Below are 10,958 nucleotides of genomic sequence, written 5' to 3'. Positions count from 1 at the left end.
CTGGGCCCGTAGAAGATGCGGATGTGGAAGTGGGGCGGGGCTTTCTGTTAAGGGGGCGGGGTCTGCGGTGTTGTAGGGCCGGGCTAAGTGGGTCTGGGGCTGAGCTTAATCGATTTGGGTGGAGCTTGGGAGACTGCTGTGTGAGTTAAAAAGATTCAGGGCGGGATTTGAGGGAGCTAGTGATGGTAATTTAGGGTAGGGGGTTAGGTCCAAGGAGGGAAGCAAGCCTTCCTGGGCGGAGCATGAGTGGATAGGGCGGGGCTGACGGTGAATGGCAAGGGTCGGGCTTCATGGAGTAGAGAGAACCTCGCACAAATGCTGTGAACCCTGCACACCCTGTGGGGCTGATCTGGTTTGAGAGGTCTGGAGTGGTGTCCTGGAGTTAGATTTAAAACTTAGTGTCACCGGATGCAGCTTAAGTTTAAGGATAATGGCCAACTGTTCTGGGCAGAGGATTGAGGAGAAGAGGCTCAGGGTTAGGAAATCAATATGGATGGACAGTATCATGTAGGTGGAGGGAGGTCCGAGAGCAGTAAAGAATCTAGTGCGAAGACCCTGAGGAGCTAACCAGTTTAGGAAATAGGCCAAAATGTCAGCGGCCTTGACGGTGAATGAGAGGGTAGTAGGAGGTGAAGTGAAGAGGAAGGGAGGCCAGATTTAATCATTGTTCAAATAGTTTTTGAAACGCATCAGCTAGGGTCTTGTATTGTGAAGACCTTTAATCTGGGTTTGAATATCTAGCTGTGTGGCCTTGGGCAAGTTGATTAACCATTCTGGTCTCATTCTCCTAGTCTGAAAAGTAGGGATCCATAGTATACTTCCCTCTTTGGATCTCTATTTGGGATTAAATGAGCTGTCAACATACATAATAATCTTTAGGACTGTCTTGAGTGCATCTATACATATATATGTATATATCTACATATATACACACATATATGGTAAGCACTATGTAAGGATAATCTTGTGTGCCATAATCCTCACATCTGGGAGACTGAGGCAGGAGGATCTTCAAGTTAGAGGTCTGCCTGAACTACAGAGTAATATTCTAAAAGAAAGAAAAGTGGAGTGTGCTGGCACATCCTGGAATCCCAGGAGTGGGGAGGCTGAGGCGGGCCGACTAGAATTCAAGGCCATATAGTGCTACACAATGAGTCCCTGACTAGAAGGTAAAGGAAAGAAATACAGGGTATGGCCGCATAGATTTATAATCCCAGCATTCCTTTACAGACTGAGGCAGGAGGATTGCTTGGAGTTGAGGACAGCTAGGTCCGTCTGGAATACGTAGTGAAACTTTGTTTCAATAATCAGTAATAATAACAACAACAATAGTAATAATGAGTAAAAGTGTGATCTTGGGCTGGGTTGTAGGTCAGTTCGGAAAAAACACTTGCCTAGTATGCAGGATGCCCTGCGTTCTGTCTACAGCACTGTAGATGTTTTTTTTCTTTCTATTTTTTCTTTTATTCCCTGTGTCTTTCTCTTCCTTGATCCTTGGCACCATCTGCTTAGACTTCCTCTTCAAATTCCTGGTGATTGGCAGTGCTGGAACTGGCAAATCATGTCTCCTCCATCAGTTCATTGAGAATAAGTGTGAGTTTCTGGCAGGACCCTGGAAGCGTGGATGTGGCCATGGTGTGGGTCAGTGGGCAGTAGGCGGGGTAGGTAGCAGGGACCACTGGGTAAAGCTAGTGCTGTAGCTTTGCCTCTGGCCTTGGTGGACGATCTCTGCTAAGTTCTCTGCCAACCCAGCAGTGAGAATTGGGTTGCAGAAACTGAGGAGGAGGCCTGCAGGATGGGGGAATTCCAGGAGCCCCTGCACTGCCTCCTCTTTCCCTCCCACTCCCAGTCAAACAGGACTCCAACCACACCATTGGCGTGGAGTTTGGATCCAGGGTGGTCAATGTTGGGGGGAAGACTGTGAAGCTCCAGATTTGGGACACTGCCGGCCAGGAGCGCTTTCGGTAGGTGGCCTGGGATCCTGAGGAGGGAGGAGGGAAGGGCAAGGTGTGAAGTGTCTTTCAGGGATGAAATAAGAACAAGGAGGTGCTGAGAGGGCAGGGCAGCTAGATGCAGAGAGACAGGGGATATGTTTGAGCAGAGAAGTCCTGGAGAGAAAAGGCTAGATGTGATGGTTCAGGTCTGCAGTGGCAAACACAGGAGGCTGAAGCAGGACTATGAGTTGGAGGCCAGCCTGGGCTAACATGACAATGAAGAAGGGTTGGAATTGTAGCTGAGAGGGAGAGCCCTAGACCAAGTAGTGTAAGGCCCTAGGTTTGATTCCCATTTCAGAAGAGAGGGAAAGAGAGAAGGGAAGCTTGGCATGTGGTAGTGCCAGAGCTAGAGCCCCTGCCTGGAATCCCCCAGTGAGGGGCTGGGGTGTGGCTCAGAGCTAGAGCCCATGCCTGGAATTCCCCAGTGAGGGGCTGGGGTGTGGCTCAGTAGTAGAACCCCTGCCTGGAATCTCCCAGTGAGGGGATGGGGTGTGGCTCAGTGGTGGAGCCCCTGTCTAGAGTTCTCCAGAGCTCTTGCCTAGCTTGTACAAGACCTTTGGTGCCATCCCCAGGAGCAGAAAGAAGAAAAAATAAATAAAAGGCTTAAGGATATGAATAAGAAGTAGTTTTATTTTTTAATTAGTTAATTGTCTATGTGTATATGCCTAAGTATATGCATATATACTATATATGTGCAGGAGCCCCCAGAGGTCAGAAGAGTGTATCAGATACCCTAGGGCTGGAACTATAGGTAGTTGTAAACTACCTCTGGGTGCTGCGTATGGAACCTATGTCCTCTGCAAGAGCAATAAGCCTTATCAACCAACTGCTGAGCCATCTTGCCAGCCCCAAGGAGTGGTGTTTGAAGAGGGAGCTTAAGACAGACACTGAAACCTCAAGGAGCTACAGCCTTGGAGGGAAGGAGACACAGACAGGGAGTCGAAGATGAAGGAGTAATCAAGGCAGGAATGGGCACAGAAGGAACAGGTCAGAAGCAGAGAGGTTCAGGAAGGGTTGGACAGCTGTGGTTGAGAAGGATAGGTGAGTGTATTGCGTGGTGTGGAAAATGGGAAGGCCGGGGCACCTAGTAGGTCTGCAGAAACAGAAACCCTGAGAGTGCGAAACAGAAAGAGCAGAGGGAGGGAGTCTCTCTCTCTCTCTCTCTCTCTCTCTCTCTCTCTCTCTCTCTCTCTCTCACACACACACACACACACACACGGCAGTGGCGGATATTCAGCTTGTGGAGAATCTGGCTTCAGCATATAGCGGCTGCTAGTTAACTCATGTATAGATTGATTATGTGAGGTATGTAGAACCCAGAGGCAGAGAGAGGCAGGCATGTGACATAGCCTGTGTTTGCAGTAATCACCTGCGTTCCAGAGGGATCCAAACTGGTGACAAAGGGAGTGGGCCACACAGGAAAGGGGCCCTGCATCAGCCAGCAGGGAGGGGAGAGCAGAAGGTGAATCGTACCTGGGCAGGACAGGCAGATGGGCGATACTGAGAAAATGCTGACTGACTCACTGAAGGAATGAATGAGGGAAGGCAAAAGTGAGCATGGAAGAGACGGAGTAAGAAAGACTGACAGACAAGAAAGAAAATTGAGGAAATTATGGGAAATTATGCTGGGGGTGGTGGTAGATGCCCGTAATTTCAGTTCCTTGAGAGGTTTAGACAGAAGGATTGCAGTTCATGACATGGTTCAGTGGGTAAGAGTGTTTGCTGCCCACCTGAGGACCCGAGCTTGAGCTCAGGAGAGAACCAGTTCCTACAAGAGTCCTCTGCCCCCCACACATGCGCTCTGGTACATGTAAGCCCACCCCTACCCACATAAAAGAAATAATTAAGTAAGAAATTTCCAGAGTCAGCCTGGGTAAGTTGCCATGATGTTGAGTTAAACTAAAGGGTAGAGCTGTAGCTCTGTGTAGACCATGTACCAGGCCAGTCCCAAGCACCCCTGGGTGTGGTGGCTGAGGCAGGGGACTTCCCTGAATATTGAAGCCAGGGGGGCTGCTTAGTCAGTTTCAGGACAGCTTGGACTAGAGAATGAGACTGTCTCAAAAAAACAAACCCAAATAATAACAATAATTGAGATAGACCATGAGGGAGATAAACTGTATCTCAAGGAGACCAAGGTCAGGTTTTAGGGGATGAGCCAACAGTAAAGGGGGGGGGGCGCCAAACCACTAGCCTCTCTCCACAGAGGCGGGCAATCCCGGGGCAGATCGCAGCCTTGGGGTGACTGGGTCTCCCTGGTCCCACAGGTCGGTGACACGAAGTTATTACCGAGGGGCTGCTGGAGCCCTGCTGGTGTACGACATCACCAGGTGGGTGCAGGGTCTGGGTGGCACGGGCGAGGCTGGGCATGGATGGTCCCACTCCTGTGCTTCCTCCCTCTTCTGTCTGCTCTTCACAGCCGAGAGACATACAACTCACTAGCTGCATGGCTGACTGATGCCCGGACGCTGGCCAGCCCCAACATCGTGGTCATCCTCTGTGGCAACAAGAAGGATCTGGATCCTGAGCGTGAGGTTACTTTCCTCGAGGCCTCCCGCTTTGCCCAGGAGAACGGTGAGGGCTGTGCTGTGGACCAGGTGATGGGTGGAGGGATGGGCCTGTGCACTGTGGCCCATGAGCCTCTTAGCTTTCAGTGGATGGTTGTACCTTCAGCATGGAGGCTTCAGCAGGCCTGCTTTAGGAGTCATGTGACTGCTGTGGTCTTCAGGTCCAGCTAGAAAGAGGCTGAGCAGTATGCTGGCCACGGGAACTACCATCACACTCTTAGCGCCTCCTGGTCCAGAGGAGTTGCTGGGAAATTCCCTTCACCATGTGGAGGCAGCACAAGTTTAAGGTGGCTACTGCAAACTCAGCTGGCCATCGAGACAATTCTTTGTGACTAAAGGCTAGCTTCAGACTCATTATGTTGCCCAGGCTGACCCAGTCCTCCGGACCATCTGTGTTGTCTCTGCCTCCACTAGGACTGTGGAGGGTACACAAGCATGCCCAATACATGGCCTCCTGGTTTTCAGACCCCCCAGGTTTAGTAGAGATTTTGCTGCCAGGCAGATGTGGGTTTAAATCTTGCATATAACTTCAGTGTGAGGTCCTATCATGTGACCTCTGGGTAGCTGAGGTGGGCTTAGGGCTGTGTTCAATGAGTCTGGGGACACCGATGAACTCATGAAGCTCGTAGTGCCGTGGTAGACGCGGGAGGCAGACTCATTTGCTGACAGTAATATCAGAGAGAAGTCACTGCTAGGACAGGAGGCTCTTGGGAGTCCAGAGGGGTCTCCTGACTTAGGCAGGGTCAGCAAGGAGGGTTTCTGGGGGCCACGGGGGCTGAGTTGAGAAGGAAGAGGTGGGTGAGTACTCGTATATGTAGGGAGACCGCATTCCCGGCAAGGGAACCTGTGTACAGTGGCCGAGGTAAGGGCAAGCATGGACAGAGCTTTTGAGTTGGAGGATGGGAACTGATAGAGACCCTGCCCCTCCAGAGCTGATGTTCCTGGAGACCAGTGCTCTCACGGGTGAGAACGTGGAAGAAGCGTTCCTGAAGTGCGCGCGCACCATCCTCAACAAGATCGACTCAGGTGAGGCCCACCTGCTTCCTGTGAGAGATGGGGGTGGGGGAACTGGTTAAAGGTAGTCTCCATGGGCTCTGAGGAACTCTTCTGGCCTCTCCTCTCCCACAGGTGAACTAGACCCCGAGAGGATGGGCTCAGGCATTCAGTATGGTGACGTATCTCTTCGCCAGCTGCGGCAGCCTCGCAGCGCTCAGGCCGTGGCTCCTCAGCCTTGTGGCTGCTGAGACCTGCAGAGTCAGCCAGGTGGGATGCTGGGGGTTCAGGAGGCAAGAGGGCTTTCTGTGTTGGGTGGGGTGGGACACAGAACAGCCACCAAGACTTGGAACACGTGACAAGAAAAACGGTGACAAAGACACAAAAGCCCATGAACCAAAGGAGCCACCTTCCCAGTCCCCGGGAACCCAGTCCCTCTGCACCCTAGACCTCTGCCCGCCTTGGCCTGCACTTGACCCTTTTTCATGGTTCTCACTGGTGTAATGAGCCTCTGCTGTGTGCTCAGTCCTGGTGAGGCCTCTGGGGAGACAGCACTGGGTAAAACCAACCAACCAAATTCTTGTTTGCATTGTACCTACATTGCCTTGGGAGAAGACACACCGTAGATGAAATATTTACATACATTATATAGTAGTTAGGGGGCAAAGAGCATGGAGAGAAACAGTCTGATAAGGTGGGGAAGATGCAGAATTCCCTTTTAAACAGGACACCCAAGAAGGTGACATTTAAGCAAAAACCCAGAGCAGGGGAGTCAGAGAGGACAGGTGAAAAAAGTATGCACAGAGGCCCTGGCATAGGATCATATGTGGCGTGGCCAAGGAGGCCACTGTGGCTGGAGTGGAGTACCTGTGAGTACTAGGGGTACAGACAGCATGGGCTTGGGGAACTGACTAGTAAGTATCTAAGGCTCTGGGAAGGTCTCCCAGCTGTACCTAGATGCTACCGTTGCCAGACGGGGCTACTGGGCAGAGGAGGGAGAGGGTCAGACTCGTGCATCCCAGGAACCCTCTAGCCGGATGCCCGTGAAGGAGCTGCTGGGGCTGAGGACCAGGATCAGCTGAAGCGATAGTGCTTGCCTAGCGTGCATGCAGGAAGCACCAGCTTCCACACTGAGCACTGTGTTAGCTGGTGGTGATCAGGGGAGTCAGTTGGAGTAAGTTGGAGGCCAGCCTGGAAAACATGTCCCTTCTTGAGAACCATCCATGGTTCCTAGGGTCCATGGGACTCTGGGAGGCCCTGTCACCCTGCCCCTGAAGGCTCTTACACATTGTCCTGCTCCTTTGATCTGTCCCGGTCACACAAAAGTTCTTTGTTTCTTTGGGTCTTTTTTCCAGGCCGTGTTTTCTTCTCCTTTGACCTGATAACCTCCTCCTCTAAGAAGCCTTGTTCATTTTTCCATGCATGGTCCAAACTCCTTGACAGACCTGCAGGACCCTTCCTTACCTGTGACTATGGGTGCCCTTAGTAAGTCTCTGTCTGTACTTCAGAAAGCCCAGCTCCCTCTACTCCCCTCCACTGGCAAGTCTGGGATGGCTGTGGGGAAAAAAAATCCTTAGGTTAGATCTGTTTTGCAGGTAGAGCCAGTATGGTTTTCTTTTATGTGCACTGGTGTTTTACTTGCATGTATGTCTGTGTGAGGGTGTCAGATCCCCTGGAACTGAGTTGCAGACAGCTGTGAGCTGTCATGTGGGTGTTGGGAATTGAACCTGGGTCCTCTGGAAGAGCAGCCAGTGCTCTTAACCACTGAGCCACCTCTCCAGCCCAGACCAGCATGGTTCTTGCTGAAATGCCTGTGGGATTTGAAAGAGAGTCCAGGGTAAGCCCTTTAGACAGAGTTCTTCCTTCCCTGTCTCTGCACTGCTGGTCTGAGCCTGTCTCTTAACCCTGAGTCTGCAGAATGGGGTGAGTTCTAGTCCCTCATGGATGTGGAGGAGAGCAGAGCCTAGCATTTGCTAAGAGCTTGATCCACAAGGATGTTCACTGATCTCTTTCGTGCCCATCTTAAAGGCTCTGGGAGGGTATGTGTGCTGACTGTGTAGCTCAGTAGTAGGGAGCTCACCTCACATGTAGGTGGCCTTCTTGGGTGCAGTCCGCAGCAGCACAGAACAAAGCAAAAGGAACATCTAGCTGTGTGGAGATAGATAGGTATCCCAGAAACTATCCAAGTCTTCCCCAGCTTGCCCTCAATGGGTCACATGTAACCAGTGTGTCATATATTTAGCTAACATAATCATATCTATAGAGAAACTCAATTTTTTTGTACATGCTTTTGGACCCCCTTTGATGTGGTTTTTTGTGGGGAGGGGTCTTGCTATGTATCTCAGGCTAATCTGGAACTTCCTGTGTACCCTAGAATAGCCTCAAACTTGTATCAATCCTCTTGCTTTAGCCTTTTTTTCCTTTCTTTCTTTCTTTCTTTCTTTTTTTCTTTTTTTTTTTTTTTTTTTGGTTTTTTTTTTGAGACAGGGTTTCTCTGTAGCTTTGGAGCCTGTCCTGAAACCAGCTCTTGTAGACCAGGCTGGCCTTGAACTCACAAACATCTGCCTGCCTATACCTCTTAAATGCTGGGATCAAAGGTGTGTGCCACCACTGCTTGGCTACCTTGTTTTTTGTTTTTTGTTGCCTTAGCCTTTTAAGTGCTAAGATTCCAAGTTTATACCATCATGCCTGGTTACCCATAAATCTTTTTATTATTTTGGGGGCAGGGTCTCTCTACATTGCCCTGGCTGTCCTTGAACTCACTCTGTAGACCAGTCTGGCTTTGAACTCCACTCGCTTCTGCCTCCCTAGTGCTGAGATCAAAGTTGTACAACCATCTCTGGCCTGATATTTCCTTTTATTCTAAAAATGTAATAAGAAAAATATATTGTCCCCATACACCCTTTCCTCTTCCTCTTCTTTCTTTTCCTTTCTTTTTTTACTCAAAGACATAGCCCAGGCTGGCCTCAGACTTAACTATGTAGCTGTGTAGTAGTAGTCAAGGGTAAACTCGAACTTCTGACCCTTTGACTTTTACCTCCTAAGTGCTGGAATTATAGTATCCCATTGCATTTATGGGGTGCTGAGGATGGAACCCAGAGCCACATGCACGCTAGGCAAGCAATACCAGCTGAGCTGTATATCTTCTTCTTCTTCTTCTTTTTTTTTTTTTTGAGACTTCATAGCACAGGCTTAAAATTTGAGGCCTCTAATTTACTTTCTGAGTGCTGGGATTATAGGTGTGGACCACCACACCCTCTGATTTTACTTCATTTAGACAAACTGGAAATAGTGCACATTAGAATAAGGTAGGAAGGTTTACAACATACTGATGCCGGGATTTACATAAGATAATTTCTAGAGACGTCTTAGGTAGTGCTGTAAACAGTCAAAGTCATGACCACACATCTATCCAATCTCTCCAGTTTGAAAAGCATTGGAATGAGGCTTAGTCTGGACCATTAGGGATAAAAAGGGACACAGACATTTACAAAGGTGGGGACATATATTGAGTTTATGATTTGTGTTGGGGATTTTTGTTCTTTTGTTTCTGTTTTTTTTTTTTGTTTGTTTTTGTTTGTTTTTGTGTTTTGGAGACAGGATTTCTCTGGGTAGCCCTTACTGTCATGGGACTCATGCTGTAAACCAGGCTAGCCTCGAACTCACAGATCTGCCTGCCTCTGCCTCCCTAGTGCTGGAAGGCATGTACCACCACTGCCCGTCATGTTTTGTGTTTTTGAGACAGAATCTCACTATGTAGCTCAGGTTGGCCTCAAACTCACCATCCTCCTCTCAGTACCGGGATTACATGTGTGAAGTACCACCTGGCCAGGGTGGTGGTAGGTAGTTACTGAAATGCCCCTTTACAGATGCACACAGCTTGTGAGGTGGACAAATAGGGAGCTGCTCAGAGAACAAGACTCCTGCATAACCTGCAGAGAGGCCATAAAGTCAGTGCACAGACTGAGAGACAAAGGGGTACAGGCAGACAGGTCACAAAGATACCTAGTAATGAGACAAGCAATTCTAGCTAGACAGACTCAGAACCCCTCCAGGTCATAAAACCCTTCTCTTTCAGCTCACCTGTTCTCCTGGACCAGCCCTACCCGAAGGCTGGGGCCCAAAACCAAGGCCCTAAGAGGATAGGTCCCAATCTGCCCTGGCCCCAGAAAAGCCACCCCATCTCCCATCCCCCCCTTCCCGGGCCTGGTGGGGCCTGGCTTTGGGGCAAGATTGAGCCACAGGGGAAGGGGGAACCCACACCTGCTGCTGTTTCCTCTGACTTGGCTAACTATTCCCCCCCCGAACCCCTAACCATATCCTGAAGAACTCCCAGAGCTTGAGACCAGGGCCATTTGGCCCCACCTTCCTGCCTGGCCCTGCTGTTGCAAGTCTGTGTTATTTATTACCTGGAGGCTTGCTCCATCCTGTTCCAGCCCTCCATAAAGCATTGTTTACACCTGTGTTTTGGCCTCTGTCATTCTGAGATGCGGAGACCGAAGCGGTCCTTGATGGAAGTAATCTGTTTCTGGTGGGACTTGAGTTGTGAATGTATTTGGGGTACACAATCATTGAGGCCAAAGTTATGTCTGTCCTTTTTTGGTTTTTCCTAAACCTTCTCCCCCCCACTTATTTTTTTGGACATAGGGCCTTGTTATAGCCCAGACTACACTGGAATTTTAAGTGTCCATGCCTAGCTTGTGTACATACTTCATGGCAGCACATGGTCGATGGAAGCTGGTGTGTGTAGCAGTGACATCCCTGTGTGTGAGTCTTTCCAGGATTCGTGGATGGGGCAGTATCAGTAGGGCTGTGTGATCATGAGTGGTCTCTGTCCTGGTGATTGTGTTGTGAGGCTTCACTGTGTGCAACAAGACCAAGGAGTTGGGGACTATAAGGGAACCTCAGTTCTGGGCCTTGTTCAACTCCTGTATCTGTTCCTGAGAACATGTGCTCCTGAGATTTGTGTGTGCTTCAGCATAGACCTGTTTCTTCCTCTGTGTGTGTGTGTGTGTGTGTGTGTGTGTGAACATAAACCTACTCTGTGTGCCACTGTGGGTTTTTTTTGTGCAACCTGGACTCCTGGTCATATTTGGTGCTAGTGTGTATCTCCTTGTGCCCTGAAATCTTTTAAATTTTTTTTTATTTTTCCATTCAAAAATTAATACTTTCCTCCTCCCAGTCCCCTCCTGCTCCCCCACTCATCTTCCTCACGCCTCCCTACTTGAGAGAGGGCAGGGAATCCTGTCCTGTGGAAAGTCCAAGGCCCTCCCCTCTACATCCAGGCTTAGGAAGCTGTGCATCCATATAGACTAGCGTCCCAAAAAGCCAGGACATGCTGTAAAAAAAAGTCCCAGTGCCTTTATCAAAGGCTTCTCAGTCAGCCCCCATTGTCACCCACAATCAG

At 49.7% G+C, this 10,958-nt stretch overlaps 1 protein-coding gene across 2 annotated transcripts in view; it reads left to right on the top strand.

The window, feature by feature from the left end:
* The window catches only part of Rab4b (RAB4B, member RAS oncogene family), a 10,373-nt gene extending 357 nt beyond the window's left edge, over nucleotides 1-10,016 (top strand). The window contains exons 2-9 of one of the 2 annotated variants that reach the window (XR_001229527.2): nucleotides 1,513-1,593; nucleotides 1,850-1,964; nucleotides 4,259-4,321; nucleotides 4,411-4,565; nucleotides 5,489-5,584; nucleotides 5,687-5,821; nucleotides 6,907-7,036; nucleotides 9,630-10,016. Coding sequence is in view for 1 of the 2 variants with exons in the window: in XM_005371578.2 (XP_005371635.1) it covers nucleotides 1,513-1,593; nucleotides 1,850-1,964; nucleotides 4,259-4,321; nucleotides 4,411-4,565; nucleotides 5,489-5,584; nucleotides 5,687-5,802 (626 nt within the window). In the remaining variant the exon portion in view is untranslated. The remainder of the gene's footprint in view (nucleotides 1-1,512; nucleotides 1,594-1,849; nucleotides 1,965-4,258; nucleotides 4,322-4,410; nucleotides 4,566-5,488; nucleotides 5,585-5,686; nucleotides 5,822-6,906; nucleotides 7,037-9,629) is intronic. The other variant, XM_005371578.2, reaches the window with a different exon arrangement.
* The last annotated feature ends 942 nt before the right edge of the window (nucleotides 10,017-10,958 follow it).

This window comes from Microtus ochrogaster, unplaced genomic scaffold, assembly GCF_000317375.1.
Source record: "Microtus ochrogaster isolate Prairie Vole_2 unplaced genomic scaffold, MicOch1.0 UNK115, whole genome shotgun sequence".
Taxonomy (NCBI): Eukaryota; Metazoa; Chordata; class Mammalia; order Rodentia; family Cricetidae; genus Microtus; species Microtus ochrogaster.
The sequence above is the reverse complement of the archived record's forward strand: the minus strand, read 5'-3'. Positions and strand labels throughout refer to the sequence as shown.